Genomic DNA, 18,159 nt, shown 5'->3' with positions numbered 1-18,159 from the left:
AGATCAAATTAATTCCTCAAAGGAAACCTAAGATTACTCTCAAGGTAATTCAGGGAAATTATTGGCATGATGCTCTTACCTCTATCAGGAAAAATGACTTTCCATCTTTCCCCACTGCTGAACTATGTGTCCATGCTAGGCATCTCCAAAATATATTATACCCCCATCATATATTCATTCCAATAAAATTTTTTCTAGATATTATTTATTCAGAATAAATAAGAGCTTGGAAAGAGTCTCATCTTTGTATTCCCAGTACTTAACTCAGTGTCTGGGATGTTCTAACATTTGTTAAATAATTATTTAATTACATTTACCTTTATTTCCTCTATGTCTGCTTTCTGGAGCTTTTCTCTGAAATGATTATCTGTTTCCAGCACATCAATCACTTGCTTAAGATATTCGTCATAATAAAGTCCAGTATCCTTCAAATTAAGAAACAAACAATAATGTTTCTGAAAGTTTTTCCTTCCCTGCATCTAAAGATCTCAATCCTAAAAAAAAATTTTTTTAATTAAAAAAAAATAGACTAGCAAAATGGCACTGAGACGTATCTACTCTGATAGCTGGGACAAAGTTAAAAAGCTGTATTTCTCAAATGAAGAATTTTATATCAGAACCAATATAATGTTTTATTGTTACATAAAGGTACATATTCTATATGGCTTAGACAATGAGGACTTAACCAATAATATTAGTTGTTGATTTTGTTCCACCATCACCTGTCTCTCCTCATTGCTGTATCTCCTTTGAATACAATACAAATGTTTTTTCTTGGCTAGTGAGCTCTCCATTGGAAATGTATTATGATTAATTCTCCTGTGCATTATTTAATATATGAACTACATTAAATAAACACTGTCTAATATTAAACAACATATGTTTATCCAATATTCTTTTACTGCTATTTCCAAAATAGTTCCTAAATGTACAATTTTATAAGTAATAAATATTAGCAACATTTGGTTAAAATTCTTCCCACAAGGTTATCTTTATCATTTCACTTACTGGTGGTTCTATCTTTGCGCTGTCCACAGGTTGAGTATTTTTTACTTTTGTCTTGTCTATGTCTATAGGCACAGCTTTAAGAGCAGTAAGTAGGCAGGAAATCAAGAGAAAACAACATTGTAGTAAGATGGTCCTCCACCTCATCTGAAATAAAGGTATAATTACAGTAAGGTCCTGAAAAGATGTCTTCAAACTATATATACATGCATTCCCAATGCCATGTTAATTATAAATCCAATTTCAAGAAATTTATTACAACAAAATAGTTCTAAAAAGAGGTTTAAAATAGACTATAGCTTATCAAAATAATGCTTAAAACAGATCACTAAAGAAAATCAGGGGAGAAATGATTTTCAACTAAAACTAAAAAGAAAAGGAAACAAATTTTAAAATTTAAACAGCTTATAGTATAAGAAAACATTTAATTATAAAAGCTTCAAATAAAAATGATAATAAGGGTCTGAAAATCTTAAAAAATTAATAGCCCAAATTTTAGAAAAGGAGAAGTAAGGAAAAACTATATTTTTTCAATTAAAATACTAGGAAGGCAAATTTTTTGCTGGATACATTTAATTTAGCTTCAACCTAATTTTGAATATAAGTTGCTCCATAAATATAAGTTGATTAAAAGAGACAACTAGATAAAATATTCTCTTAGCCTTATAAACACCATTTTATCATAGCCAGTAGTCGTTTGCTAAAATTCTTTTTGGTCAATAATTTTTCAAATAAATAGGTCAATAAAATATCAAGCTTGAAACAAAAGAGGAGCAAGTATTGTTATTTCCACAATATTATTCAGATTTTGTTTATTCCACTCCATACGGATCTTTAGTAGCTCTGGAGGATCTACTACAAGAATTAGAATGAGTAAAAATCTCATATTTAATTGATTTTATACATACAGACTCATGTTAGGGTCCAAGTCAAGAATATTGGTCTGACCAGCAATGTGGAATATGCATTATTTAACTCAGAATCTCCCAAACTTAGCTGACTATGGACTTTTTTCTTTTCTTAAGTCACGTTTTTATCCATAGAGCACAATTTGGAAAAGAGTATACTGCCTCATTTTTGTCACAAACCTAGGTAGTAGATAGGGCAGTGACTTGTTTTACAGACGAAGAAAATTTTAATTAAAACAATTCACTCACAGAGCATGGTCTTGCATTACAAAATCGCTAGAACTCACATTTTAGTGCTATTTCTAATATATCAAATTTTTTAGCATCTCTTTTGAGATATAACTCACATGCCATAAAATTTACCCAGTTAAGGTACGCGTTTGTCTATTCTGTAAAGATGCTACTCAAAGTTTAGTTCTGAAACCTGAAGGATCAAATCACCTGGGAGCTTGATTCTCAGGCTGCACCCAAGACCTCGGAAATCAGAATCTCTGGGGTGAGGTCCAGAATCTGTTTTAAGAAACTTTCCAGGTAAACACACTATGGGTTGCTGGAGGGGAGAGGGGTGGAGGGATGGGGTAACTGGGTGCTGGACATTAAGGAGGGCATGTGATGTAATGAGCACTGGGTGTTATATAAGACTGACGAATCACTGACCTCTACCTCTGAAACCAATAATACATTACATGTTAGTTAATTGAATTTAAATTTAAAAAATTGGAAGGAAGGAAGGAAGCTTTCCAGGTAATTCCTACATACATATGCTCAAGCCCAAGATTCATCCTCCTCTAGGATACTTTAACATGATCACTGTGAGTAAATGTTTTTCAGGATGAAATGTTTGGGAGATGATGGGTCAATGAAGCTAAATAAAGTTTTCATCATTGCAAGCCTTTCAGAACATGTGATGGGCTACTATGCATTATGAATCTTTAATAGAAGGATGATTTGTTTCTCCACAGAAATTATTTTTCTCCTCTTCCCACAATTATTTTTTTATGACAACCAAAGTTTATTCCTCATTCATGCTTCATGCCCATTACAGGTGTATCTTTTATTTTTGATTTTCGTTTTTTGAAAGATAATTTACATACCACAAAACTTACTCTCTGAAATTGTACAATTCAGAGGATAATAGTATATTCACAAGGCTGTGCAATTATCACCACTATCTAATTTTTCTTATAACAATATTTTCTGCCTTTTTTTTTAAGATTTTATTTTTATTTATTTGACAGAGAGACACAGTGAGAGAGGGCACACACGGAGGGGAGTGGGAGAGGGAGAAGCAGGCTTCCCACAGAGCAGGGAGCCCGATGCAGGGCTCGATCCCAGGACCCTGGGATCATGACCAGAGCCAAAGGCAGACGCCCAACGACTGAGCCACCCAGGCGCCCCACCACTATCTAATTTTTTAGAACATTTTCATCACTCCAAAAAGAACCCTGTACCCATTAACAGTCCTCCCCATTCCCTCATTCTCACAACTAATCCACTTTCAGTCTGTATAGATTTGCCTATTGTGGACATTTCATATATATGGAATCATATAACATGTAGCCTTTTGCATCTGGCTTTTTTCATGAGACATGAGTCAGTACTTCATTCTTTTGTAAAGCTTTTGTATACACCACAATTTGTTTATCAATTCATCAGCTGTTGGACATTTGGGTTGTTTCTACTTTTTTGGCTAGTTTGAATAATGCTACTATGAACATTTGTGTTCAAGTTATTGTGTTACCATGTTTTCAATTCTTTCAGTTACATACCAAGGAGTGGAATTGCTGGGTCAATTTGGTGACTCCATGTTTAAGTTTTTGAGGAACTGCCACACTATTTTCCATAGCACCGTTTTACATTCCCCCCAGCAATATATGAGGCTTCCAATCTCTCCACACCCTCAGCAACATGTGCTATTGTCTTTTTTATTATAGCCAACCTACTAGGTGTGAAATGGTGTCTCATTTTGATTTTGATTTGCATTCATTGGCTAATAATGTGAGGCATCTTTGCATGTATTTATTAGTTATATCTTTACCTTTTTTAAAAAATTAGGTATCATTGAGTTAGTTGTTTTTTTAAAAAAACTCTAAATTGAAACTTTTGTTACCTTTGCAAGTCCTGTGGGTCCCTGCAAACAGGCTGACCAAATGACCATTAAAAAGGATAATTAATAGTTTCAAGTGCAATCATGGCCCAAAAGCCCAAATTATGACTTAACTGCTCAAGTCAACTTTGATGTTTTCTACACAATTTCTGAAGTTTAATTGAGTCTCCATGGTTCCTAACATGGTACACATGTAGTTGGAAAATGAATAAGTGCTAACATTATTTGAATAGTCTTTCTATAAATGTGCATGCAGAAAGTCAGCTGATGATATACCTCTATAACTTCATTTTGCAGACCTCCTCAGGAACTGTGACTAGCCCTGGATATGGTTGACCCAGAGTTTAGAAGAATCTTTCACAGAGACTCCTCCCCTCCACCCACAGTACCTCCACTATCCTATTCTCTCCTTCTACCACATCACACACACACACACACACACACACACACACACACACACACACGGCAATTAATAAGCAGTTCTGTCTCCATAATTGGCAGCTGTCACATATTTTGAAATATGCTCTTTTTTTTAGTGTCCATCTTTACTCCATTATATAATAGAAGCCTGAGATTAATAAAAGTAAATTATCGTTAAATTGAATCTTGGAAGTGGTATGAATGCAGTATGCAAAAAATGCAGAATGCAGAAAAGGGGAGTATGTCAGAGGGGGAGACGAACCATGAGAGATGATGGACTCTGAAAAACAAACTGAGGGTTCTAGAGGGGAGGGGGGTAGGGGGATGGGTTAGCCTGGTGATGGGTATAGAGGAGGGCACGTTCTGCATGGAGCACTGGGTGTTATGAACAAACAATGAATCATGGAACACTGCACCAAAAACTAATGATGTAATATATGGTGATTAACATAACAATAAAAAATTAAAAAAAAAAATGCAGAATGCAAAAAAAAATCCCTTTTGCAATTTGTCTCTTCTGCTCACACTGTTCTGCTAGGTTTCCCATAAATGAGAAGGAAAGTCAAGCAAGGAATATGTTTGTACATATGAATGTGTGTATGTGTGTGCACACACACATCTCAGCATCTCGAAATGACTAAGGAACAAAAATTGTCTCTGGGTATCTACTCTAAAGCTTTAACTGAATTTATGGCTCATTAACTTTTAATTGGGACCTTTTTTAAAAAGGTAAAGATATAGCTAATAAATACATGCAAAGACTTATTATAAATAACAATAGAAACCATCAGTTGGAGTGTTTACTATGTACCAAGCAGTATGATAATTTTTTTATATTAAGTAATTAATTCTTACAATGACTCTGTGAAATAAATACTATTATTGCCATTTTAAAGTACAGGAAACTGAGACATGTCAGTTAAAAAACCTGATCTGGGGGGCACCTGAGTGGCTCAGTCGTTAAGCGTCTGCCTTCGGCTCAGGTCATGATCCCGGCATCCTGGGATCGAGCCCTGCATCAGGCTCCCTGCTAGGCGGGAAGGCTGCTTCTCCCTCTCCCACTCTTGTGTTCCCTCTCTCGCTGTGTCTCTCTCTGTCAAATAAATAAATAAAATCTTTAAAAACAAAACAAAACAAAAAATCTGATCTGGGTCAAACAGGAGTAAGTCACATGGCCAAAAGTTTGGGCCTGGGAATGACTGACTCCCAAGCCTACGACTGTTTTTAAGCAGTAGTTCTCAAAGTGTGATCCCTGGGCCAGCAGCAGCACCATCAGCTGGGAGTTAGTTAGAAATGCAAACTATCAAGGCTTCCTCCAGACTTCTAAATTGGAGACTCGGGGAGGGAGGGGCATAATCTGTTTTAACAAGCCCTGTAGGTGATTCTAAAGCTTGCTAACATTTGGAAACAGACTGCCTCCCTTTGCTCTATTACTCATGAACCTCCTGTGCAAAGAGAGACAAAGAGAATGCTTATCTGAAGAGTAAATTTAGATCCTCAAGGAACAGAGAAATGGGTGTTACATCTAAGAAGAGTAAGGCAAAATTAAATTTAGGTCTATATTCTAATTCCAGCTGCATCACTCACTTGCTATGAGATCATAGGTCAATTAACTTCCCCGCTTATTTCCTTATTTTTAAAAATAATGGATTTTTTTTAAGAGGAATTTAACTAGGCCTCAGTATTCTTTAAGCTCTTAAATTCTATTACCAGGTTTTTTCTTTTTGTTATAAAGATCTTTTTCTGTTACATCATCAGAAATGATGGGGCACCTGGGTGGTTCAGTCGGGTAAGCATCTGCCCCCGGCTCAGGTCATAATCTCAGGGTCCTGGGATGGAGACCAGAGTCAGGCTCCCTGCTCAGAGGGGAGCCTGCTTGTCCCTCTCTCTCTGCCCCTTCCACTCCCCACCCACCCCTCCTGCTCTCTTGCACTGTCTCACGAGCACTCTCTCTCAAATAAAATCTTAAAAAAAAGAAATGCTAATAAATTGCTTGCACTCACACCAATTGTATGAAATGATTAAGTTATATGGTTTATAAGTCTTTTAAACTAAATACTGCGTATTCAGCCAGTTTAAAATTATATCAGTAGAGCAAGTAGAAGATCTGGGCGCTGGGATACAGAGAATACAAAAATTAACTACCAAAGAAACTTTCTATCTCCAAACAATAAAAATGAGGTAAAGCCAGAAACATTTCACTCTTTGGATACCAGGTGCCCTCTGAGCAAACTTACATCCTTGCTACTGGAGGAGAAAGTTCCTCCTTGATTTCAGGTTTAGAGATTGCCAGACTTGTATTTCATTCAAGCTGGATTTATTTTTACTTTTGCAGGCAGGAGATAATGACTTGTGGGCTGCCATTACAAAACCAAAAGCAGTTTCAATTTTTGATAATTTTAGAGGACAAAAGACAGAGTTCGAGGAGAAACTTACTTGCTTTCAAATCAAATACAACATAACTGATTAAAAACAAATATAACCAGATGCAAAATGATGCATATTATGATTCTATTTATATCTAATGTCCAGAATAAACAAATCCATAGAGAAAGAAAGTAGATTAATGGTTGTTTAGGACTACTGGTGGGCGGGGGGAGAGGGAGAAATGACTGCTAATGGACATGGCTTTCCTTTTTGGGGTAATAAAAATGTTCTAAAATTAGACAATAATGATAGTTGTACAACCTTGTCAATATACTAAAAATTGTACACTTTAAAAGTGTGAATTTTATGATACATGAATCAAATTTCAATTTTTAAAACTAATGAAAAACAGCAAAAAATCTGAGCTTATAAAAAATGTGAACATAAGAAAAAGAACAAATACAATTTATAAACCATCATTAACCTATGGAAGTATGGAAGTATAAACTAGCCATTCACTTTTCATAATTATCCAATTTTTATATTTTTTTAAGTGGGCATGGAACCCAATGTGGGGCTTTAACTCATGACCCTGAGATCAAAACCTGAGCTGAGATCAAGAGTCAGACACAACCAACTGAGCCACCTAGGCGCCCCTCCAATATTTATATTCTTAATAATTTTGTCTGCTTAAATTATCATCACTAGAAAGTAAAAATCTTGCCGTATGATTTTGGATTTATGTTTTCCTTATAATTCTGTCAATTTTATTGAGAATTTTGAGGCTATGTTACTAAATGTACACAAATTTAAGATTTTCTAGCTTTTGGTAGATTTGCTCTTTTATACATTTGAGTCACTGTTATGCACTTTACCTTAAGGTCTACTCTATTTGATAGTAATATAGCTAAATAGTTTTCTTTTTTTTGAATTTCAAATTAAGCTCTATTTTTTTCAGCTTAACATTCTTATTTTTGTTTTTTTAACTTAAATTCAATTAACCTATAGTATATTATTAGTTTCAGAGGTAGAGTTCAGCAATTCATCAATCTTATATAATACTCAGCACTCACTACATCACATTTTCTTTTGATTAGTGTATGGAGATACACTTTTTAATCTAGCCTAATGATCTCTGTCTTCTAACTGGAGTATTTTCTCTGACTATATTTAATCAAATAATGGATTTAAGCAATTCCAAAATGCAAAATTTCCTGAGTTTAACATCTCAGAAATCAAAGAGTGATTTTCTAATGGAATATTAAAATTATGATTCACGGGAGTAGGAGACCTGGATTTCATCTGGTCTCAGAAATTCAGCGGGATAGGGATCAAACCATTCTGAACACCTACGAACTCAACAGGAGATCGAAGAAAAGAACAGCAACAATTCTCTGAACAGAAAAGCGACCACTTTCTGTAACGTAGGACGTGCGGAGAAGTGAATCCGAGACGATATTTGGGAGGACAGACGGCGGGGGAGGGGGGCCTCCGTCGGCCGCTTCTGGCAAGTGATAGAGCCGCGGAGCACAAAATTGGAACTTTTAGAAGTCGGCTCTGGTGAGGGATGTCGCTCCAGTGGCTAAGCTGGGGGTGGAACCCTCGCAGGACAGTGTGGTCTCAGGACCCTCAGGGTCACAGAAAGACTGGGGGTGCCTGAGTGCAGCAGAGCTCCTACGTTTCGGAGCGGGGAAGCGGGCTGCAGAGACGGAACCAAGGTGTGGGCTCTCACCTCGGGGTTGCCATGAACTGTGATCGGCGGACCAGTTGGGCCACTGCTCCCCCAGCAGGGACCCAACAAGGCAGATTGGGGAGACTCCCCTTCTTCCCCCGGGGAGGAGCGGGAGCGCACCGCAGGGATCGGCTGGGTTTGGAGACTCCACACAGAGTCGGGTGCCAGAGATAGAAACACTCGGTCACAGGCCGGGTGAGCACGGAGTGTGGCCAAAGACCAGGGAGGCAGGAGTGACTAACTGCTTTTCTCTGGGGGCGCACTGAGGAGCAGGGACCCGAGTTCTCGGCTCCTCCGGGGCAGAGATTAGAGGCCGCCATTTTCACTCTCATCCTCCAAAGCTGTACCGAAAGCTTGCAGGAAACAAAAGCTCCCGAGATCAAACCCGAGCAGATTGCTTAGCCCGGACCGGCAAGGGTGAAGCAATTCTGCCTCCAGCAAAGACGTTTGGGAACCACGGCAACAGGCCCCTCCCCCAGAAGATCAACACGAACAGCCAGCCAAGACCAAGTTTACTGATCAATGAGAATGGCAGAACTCCAGCGCTAGGGGAATACCGCACATAGAATTCATGGCTTTTTTACCATGATACATTAGTCTTTCAAAGTTAAATTTTTTTAACTTTTTTAAAAATTTTTCTTTTTCCCATTTTCAACCAACATCTTATCAATCTGTTTTTTTAAAAAAACATTTTTATTTTTCATTTTTAGAGTCATTCTATCCCTTCATCGTAGTTACCCTTATTTTTGGCATATATATATATATAAGTTGTTCTCTTTAAAATTTTGAGATAGTTTCTTCTAACATATCAAAATATACCCTAAATCTCTAGTGTATGGCTTTGTTCTAGTCTCCTGCCTAATCACATCTCTCCCCTTTTTCTTTCTTTACTTTTTTTTAATCCTCTTCTTTCTTTTTTCAAACATCTCCTTATAAATTCCTTTTTTAAATTTTTTATAATTTTCATCCTTACAGTCATATTCCATCCCTTCATTGTATCAACCCTTATTTTGTACATATATAAGTCTTTCTTTCTTTAAAATTTTAGAAGGCACTTTCTTCTAACAGACCAAAATACACCCAAAATCTAGTGTGTGGCACTGATCTATGGACTAGCCTGATCATATTTGATCATACTCTGGTTTTCTTTGTTTTGTTCTGTTTTTGTTTGTTTTCATCTTTTTCTTTTTCTTTTTTTTTCTGTTTTTTCTTTCTTTCCCTTTCTTTTCCCCTGGTTTCAGGTCTTTTCTGATTTGATTAGAGTATATTTTCTGGGGACGTTGTTAACCTGTTAGCATTTTGTTCTCTCATTCATCTATTCTCCTCTGGACAAAATGACAAGACGAAAAAAAATCACCTCAACAAAAAGAACAAAAGGTAGTACCGTCTGCCAGGGACCTACTCAATATGGACATTAGTGCGATGTCGGACCTAGAGTTCAGAATCGTGACTTTAAAGATACTAGCTGGGCTTGAAAAAAGCGTGGAAGTTATTAGAGAAACCCTTTCTGGAGAAATAAAAGAACTAAAATCTAACCAAGTTGAAATCAAAAAGGCTATTAATGAGATGCAATAAAAAAATGGGGGCACTAACTGCTAGGATAAATGAGGCAGAAGAGAGAATCAGAGATATAGAAGACCAAATGATGGAAAATAAAGAGGCTGAGAAAAAGAGAGAGAAACAACTACTGGATCACGAGGGCAGAATTCAAGAGATAAGCGATACCATAAGACGAAACAACATTAGAATACTTGGGATCCCAGAAGAAGAAGAAAGAGAGAGGGGCAGAAGGTATATTGGAGCAAATTATAGCAGAGAACTTCCCTAATGTGGGGAAGGAAACAGGCATTAAAATCCAGGAGACACAGAGAACCCCTCTCAAAATCAATAATAATAGGTCAACACCCCGACATCTAATAGTAAAACTTAACGAGTCTCAGAGACAAAGAGAAAATCCTGAAAGCAGCTCGGGAGAAGAGATATGTAACCTATAATGGTAGAAACATTAGATTGGCAACAGACCTATCCACAGAGACCTGGCAGGACAGAAAGGACTGGCAATATATCTTCAGAGCACTAAACGAGAAAAATATGCAGCCAAGAATACTATATCCAGCTAGGCTGTCACTGAAAATAGGAGGAGAGATAATAATCTTCCAGGACAAACAAAAACTAAAGGAATTTGCAAACACGAAACCAGCCCTACAAGAAATATTGAAAGGGGTCCTATAAGCAAAGAAAGAGCCTAAAAGCAGCATATACCAGAAAGGAATACAGACAATATACAGTAACAGTCACCTTACAGGCAATACAATGGCACTAAATTCATACCTTTCAATAGTTACCCTGAATGTAAATGGGCTCAATGCCCCAATCAAAAGACAAAGGCTATCAGATTGGATTAAAAAACAAGACCCATCAATATGCTGTCTGCAAGAGACTCATTTTAGACCCAAAGACACCCCCAGATTGAAAGTGAGGGGGTGGAAAACCATTTACCATGCTAATGGACACCAAAAGAAAGCTGGGGTGGCAATCCTTATATGGGACAAATTAGATTTTAAAACAAAGACTGTATAATAAGAGATGAGGAAGGACACTATATCCTACTTAAAGGGTCTATCCAACAAGAAGATCTAACAATTGTAAATATCTATGCCCCTAACATGGGAGCAGCCAATTATATAAGGCAATTAATAACAAAAGCAAAGAAACACATTAACAACAATACAATAATAGTGGGGGACTTTAACACCCCCCTGACTGAAATGGACAGATCATCTAAGCAAAAGATCAACAAGGAAATAAAGACTTTAAATGACACACTGGACCAAATGGACTTCACAGACATATTCAGAACATTCCATCCCAAAGCAACGGAATACACATTCTTCTCTAGCGCCCATGGAACATTCTCCAGAATAGATCACATCCTAGGTCACAAATCAGGTCTCAACCGGTACCAAAATATTTGGGATTATTCCCTGCATATTTTCAGACCACAATGCTTTGAAACTAGAACTCAATCACAAGTGGAAAGTCGGAAAGAACTCAAATACATGGAGGCTAAAGAATATCGTACTAAAGAATGAATGGGTCAACCAGGAAATTAAAGAAGAATTAAAAAAATTCATGGAAACCAATGAAAATGAAAACACAACTGTTCAAAATCTTTGGGATGCAGCAAAGGCAGTCCTGAGAGGAAAGTATATAGCAATACAAGCCTTTCTCAAGAAACAAGAAAGATCTCAAATACACAACCTAACCCTACACCTAAAGGAGCTAGAGAAAGAATAGCAAATAAAGCCTAAACCCAGCAGGAGAAGAGAAATAATAAAGATCAGAGCAGAAATCAATGAACTAGAAACCCAAAGAATAGTAGTACAGATCAGGGGCTGGTTCTTTGAAAGAATTAACAAGATTGATAAACCCCTGGCCAGACTTATCTAAAAGAAAAGAGAAATGACCCAAATCAACAAAATCATGAATGAAAGAGGAGAGATCACAACCAACACCCAAGAAATACAAACAATTATAAGAACATATTATGAGCAACTATATGCCAGCAAATTAGATAACCTGGAAGAAATGGATGCATTCCTAGAGATGTATCAACTACCAAAATGCAACCAGGAAGAAATAGAAAACCTGAACAGACCTATAACCACTAAGGAAATTGAAGCAGTCATCAAAAATCTCCCAACAAACAAAGCCCAGGGCCAGATGGCTTCCCAGGGGGATTCTACCAAACATTTAAAGAATTAATACCTATTCTCCTGAAAATGTTCCAAAAAATAGAAATGGAAGGAAAACTTCCAAATTCATTTCATAAGGCCGCCATTACCTTGATCCCCAAACCAAAGACCCCATCGTAAAGGAGAATTACAGACCAATATCCTTGATGAACATGGATGCAAAAATTCTCACCAAAATACTAGCCAATAGGATCCAACAGTACATTACAAAGATTATTCACCATGACCAAGTGGGATTTATCCCTGGGCTGCAAGGTTGGTTCAACTCCGCAAATCAATCAACGTGATACAATACATTAACAAAAGAAAGAACAAGAATCATATGATCCTCTCAATAGATGCAGAGAAAGCATTTGACAAAGTACAGCATCCTTTCTTGATCAAAACTCTTCAGAGTATAGGGATAGAGAGTACCTACCTCAATATCATAAAAGCCATCTATGAAAAACCTACAGCGAATATCATTCTCAATGGGGAAAAACTGAGAGCTTTCCCCCTAAGGTCAGGCACATGTCAGGGATGTCCACTCTCACCACTGCTATTCAACATAGTATTAAAATTCCTAGCCACAGCGATCAGACAAAAAGAAAGCAAAGGCATCCAAATTGGCAAGGAGGAAGTCAAACTCTCACTCTTTGCAGATGATATGATATTTTATGTGAAAAATCCAAAAGACTCCACCCCAAAGCTGCTAGAACTCATACAGGAATTCAGTAAAGTGGCAGGATATAAAATCAATGCACAGAAATCAGTGGCATTCCAATACACCAACAAGACAGAAGAGAGAGAAATTAAGGAGTCAATCCCATTTACAATTGCACCCAAAACCATAAGATACCTAGGAATAAATCTAACCAAAGAGGCAAAGGATTTGTACTCAGAAAACTATAAAATACTCATGAAAGAAATTGAAGAAGACACAAAGAAATGGAAAAATGTTACATGCTCATGGTCTGGAAGAACCAACATTGTGAAGATGTCAATGCTACCTAGAGCAACTACACATTCAATGCAATCCCCATCAAAATACCATCCTCTTTTTTCAAAGAAACGGAACAAATAATCCTAAAATTTGTATGGAACCAGAAAAGACCCTGAATAGCCAGAGGAATGTTGAAAAACAAAAGCAAAGCTGGCGGCATCACAATTCCGGACTTCCAGCTCTATTACAAAGCTGTCATCATCAAGATAGTATGGTACTGGCACAAAAACAGACACATAGATCAATGGAACAGAATCGAGAGCCCAGAAATGGACCCTCAACTCTATGGTCAACTCATCTTTGACAAAGCAGGAAAGAATGTCCAATGGCAAAAAGACAGTCTCTTCAACAAATGGTGTTGGGAAAATTGGACAGCCACATGCAGAAGAATGAAACTGGACCATTTCCTTACACCACATACAAAAATAGACTCCAAATGGTTGAAAGGCCTAGATGTGAGACAGGAGTCCATCAAAATCCTAAAGGAGAACACAGGTAGCAACCTCTTCGACCTCAGCCGCAGCAACTTCTTCCTAGAAACATCGCCAAAGGCAATGGAAGCAAGCGCAAAAACGAACTGTTGGGAGTTCATCAAGATAAAAAGCTTTTGCACAGCAAAAGAAACAGTCAACAAAACCAAAAGACAACTGACAGAATGGGAGAAGATATTTGTAAATGACATATCAGATAAAGGACTAGTATCCAAAATCTATAAAGAACTTATCAAACTCAACACCCAAAGAACAAATAATCCAATCAAGAAATGGGCAGAAGACATGAACAGACATTTTTCCAAAGAAGACATCCAAATGGCCAACAGGCACATGAAAAAGTGCTCAACATCGCTCGGCATCAGGGAAATCCAAATCAAAACCTCAATGAGATACCACCTCACACCAGTCAGAATGGCTAAAATTAACAAGTCAGGGAACGACAGATGTTGGCGGGGATGTGGAGAAAGGGGAACCCTCCTACACTGTTGGTGGGAATGCAAGCTGGTGCAACCCCTCTGGAAAACAGTATGGAGATTCCTCAGAAAGTTGAAAATAGAGCTACCATACGATCCAGCAATTGCACTACTGGGTATTTACCACAAAGATACAAATGTAGGGATCCGAAGGGGTAAGTGCACCCCGATATTTATAGCAGCAATGTCCACAATAGCCAAACTGTGGAAAAAGCCAAGATGTCCATCGACAGATGAATGGATAAAGAAGATGTGGTATATATACACAATGGAATATTATGCAGCCATAAAAAGGAATGAGATCGTGCCATTTGCAACGATGTGGATGGAACTGGAGGGGGTTATGCTGAGTGAAATAAGTCAATTAGAGAAAGACATGTATCATATGACCTCAATGATATGAGGAATTCTTAATCTCAGGAAACAAACTGAGGGTTGCTGGAGTGATGGGGGGTAAGAGGGAGGGGGTGGCTGGGTGATGGACATTGGGGAGGGTATGTGCTATGGTGAGCGCTGTGAATTGTGCAACACTATTGAATCACAGATCTGTACCTCTGAAACAAATAATGCAATATATGTTAAGAAAAAAAAAAGAAGAAGATAGTAGGAGAGGAAGAATGAAGGAGGGGAAACAGGAGGGGGAGACGAACCATGAGAGATGATGGACTCTGAAAAACAAACTGAGGGTTCTAGAGGGGAGGGGGTTGGGGGGATGGGTTAGCCTGGTGATGGGTATTAAAGAGTGCACGTTCTGCGTGGAGTACTGGGTATTATGCACAAACAATGAATCATGGAACACTACATCAAAAATTAATGATGTAATGTATGGTGATTAACATAACAATAAAAAATTTAAAGAGAAAAAAAATTATGATTCACCAAGTGGCAACAGCAACATAATCTTTACTGTCTGTGCATGGAACTTATCATAGCTATTCTTACTCCCATTTCTTAGGATTGAGTTTTTCCATTGTTGGCGCCTCATAAATTAATCGCCATTTTTAAAGGTCTTCGAAAATAATTAAATTATGATTTGGCATGGAAATAGTTATTGCATAAACACAGAAATGAAGCAGCTGATATTAATGAAGCAAATATTTGATGCTAAAGGAATAGCAGCAACTTAAGCCTTCTTGTAAAGAACAACTAAATGCTTTACCTGACTTTAGACAGGAAGACACCACAAGTAGACAAAACTGTTACACTTTGTTACTGAGATGCAGTAAGGTTACCCTTGAGTAGCCAAACAATGCAAATAAAGATAGTAGAAACTAACAATGCCACCAAGAATTTTTTTTAATTATATGGAATACGAGGCTGATTTGATGGATTCATGCATGGCTAAGACAAACGTCAATTTGTCAGAAACTTGCTATGAATACTGAACAGAAGCTGCACGACTTCCATGAAATTTGAGGAAAAAACAAAGCTGAGTCAGTCTATAGAAAATGCTGACAAACCCGATGCTCTTTTATATACCTGAAAATGGTACACCAATGCTAAAGGCGCTAACAAAACTGATACCCTAAAAACGGGTTAGAGAGTAGCATATGTAACACTATGTGTAACCTAGTGTTATAACTATAACACTATGCATAGACACCTACGGCCGAAAGGTGCTGCCATATTAAATTTTAAACCACAAAATAATTTCCCCAAAAATGCTATTGTATGCATAAAAGGGTGGGAGGGGGTGATGGCTGAGCTAAAGGAAGGCTGGCTAAATCTGGTTTGAATGTCCAAGAGCCCTCCATAACCTGCTAAGCATATTAGTCTGGTTCTTGATACATTGTGAGGCCATGCATCTAATTAAAGAACAGGATGCCTGCAAAGTAATACAACCTGATGTTATTCCTGATGCCATGTCTAGACCACTGCAATCCTCAGTGATTCAGTCAACAAGCCACTGAAGAAGGGGTGGAGGAAAGAAGATATATCTGAAAACTTTCCTTTGTCACCTTTAAGAAGCACTGGTATCAAAGCTTGCAAAGTGTCAGAGGCTTAGAAGAAATTCCAGGCAAAGGGGTTTGAAGAATTTCCCAGAAGAAAATCACCCTGAGTCTCCATAGCATAAAGAACAATGTGCAGAAAAACACAGACGTTGACAAGTATGAATCAAGAAAGTGTTTCAAAAGAATCAGACTATGAATATGCAAAAGCCTTAAGAATACTTTAACCAATTTCATTATGTATGCCCAAAGTGATATGAGAAAAACCTCTATGTCTACGTGAATCTAAAAAATGCACTTTCATAAACATAACATGAAGTTGTGACAAAGCATAATGTCACAGTTTAATTGCCAGTATTTTTTTCTATATGATATGTATTGATGCATCTTAATATCAGTGAAGTCTTAGAGTCAATGAGACAGCCTATCTTGGGTTTTAAATCTACCATCTTCTTTCAGATTTTCTAGTTATTCTGCCTCTTTAATATTTATTTCCTCTTTCTTCCCTTTTTGTTTGTTTTTTATTAGTGGAGGATTTAAAAAATACTTTTTTCCTTCTAATACTTTCTAATCTTTTGGTATTTATTCCAGAAGTAATTAAGACAACTAACTGAAGTCTCTGAAGTCGAAAGCGAATTAAAACATTTACTTCTTTTTAAAAACAATTTTTTTGGGGGGCGCCTGGGTGGCTCAGTCGTTAAACGTCTGCCTTCGGCTCAGGTCATGATCCCGGGGTCCTGGGATCGAGCCCCACATCGGGCTCTCTGCTCTGCGGGAAGCCTGCTTCTCCCTCTCCCACTCCCCCTGCTTGTGTTCCCTCTCTCGCTGTGTCTCTCTCTGTCAAAAAATAAATAAAATCTTAAAAATAAATAAATTAATTAAATAAAAATTTTTTTTAATCCAGTATAATTAACATACCATGTTATATTAGTTTCAGGAGTAGAATATGGTGATTCAACAATTCTATGTATTACTCAGTGCTCATCATGGTAAATGTACTTTTAATCCTTTTTACCTATTTCACTCATCTACCCACCCACCTCCCCTCTGATAACCACCAGTTTGTTCTCCATATTTAAGAGTCTGTTCTTTTGTTTGTTTGTTCTTCTGTTAAAACATTTACTTCTTAATAAGGGTTCAAGAATATTAACTGTCATAATAACAAAAGAAGTGGAAGATGTTCTAACACATGAGGTAGAAAAGTAATGATACAAAAATTTCTTTAAATACCAAGATAGTGTTAAATGTGTCAGATATACATTTATAGATTTTCATAAACCCGATAATATGCAAACATCCGTACAAAATAAGGAGAGACAAGTATAAGGAGAGGTAATGGGAAGATGGGGAAATTAACCTACTTTTCTTCCAGTATCTGGTCAGTAAAAATGGCCTCCTTTCCTTTATCACCCTCTTCTTCCATAAGAAGAAAAGAGATCCAAAGAAGACTGTGGGTGGAACTGTGCTGAAACAGTAGACTGATCCAACCAGGACAGGCAGATAATTTATGCTCTAAAGTCAAATGATCTGAAATTTTAAATCAGGTAATCTCAAGACTGCATGGAAAGCATCGCACCCAAGGGCATCAGAGCCTTAGGCAAAAATACAAAGCACAGTTCTGAAACCTCTTCTACCATTCAGTAGATACAAAATAGTTTCCCTAAATTTCCAAGTCCTAAAAGGAAGCTTATCTCTCTTCTCCTGTCTCCAACAAACCAAAATTCCCATTCACACAGAGATGGATTTTTGAACTATTGATTCATATCAGTAGTTAACCAAATTAACTTTACCTGGGGGGTGGGAGGGCGTGAGTGAGTGAGTGAGTGAGTGTGTGTGTGTGTGTGTGTGTATCAGAAAGTTTCCTGTTTTGATTGCAGTGAGAGATGCTGTTAGTGGTTAAAAAGAATGGTCATGGGTAAGAGGGGTGAAGAATACAGAAAACTGAGAGTAGCTTATTTCTTCTTTTC

At 37.4% G+C, this 18,159-nt stretch overlaps 1 protein-coding gene across 5 annotated transcripts in view; it reads right to left on the bottom strand.

The window, feature by feature from the left end:
- Positions 1–18,159, bottom strand: part of NUCB2 (nucleobindin 2) — a 54,021-nt gene that overhangs the window by 20,448 nt on the left and 15,414 nt on the right. For all 5 annotated transcript variants that reach the window (XM_027581343.2, XM_027581346.1, XM_027581345.2 and 2 more), the window contains exons 3-4: positions 1,009–1,152; positions 318–425 (exon numbers count right to left, since the gene is read on the bottom strand). In XM_027581343.2, the coding sequence (XP_027437144.1) occupies positions 318–425; positions 1,009–1,152 (252 nt within the window). The remainder of the gene's footprint in view (positions 1–317; positions 426–1,008; positions 1,153–18,159) is intronic.

This window comes from Zalophus californianus, chromosome 11 (assembly GCF_009762305.2).
Source record: "Zalophus californianus isolate mZalCal1 chromosome 11, mZalCal1.pri.v2, whole genome shotgun sequence".
Classification (NCBI taxonomy): Eukaryota; Metazoa; Chordata; class Mammalia; order Carnivora; family Otariidae; genus Zalophus; species Zalophus californianus.
This window is presented reverse-complemented; position numbering and strand designations above follow the sequence as displayed.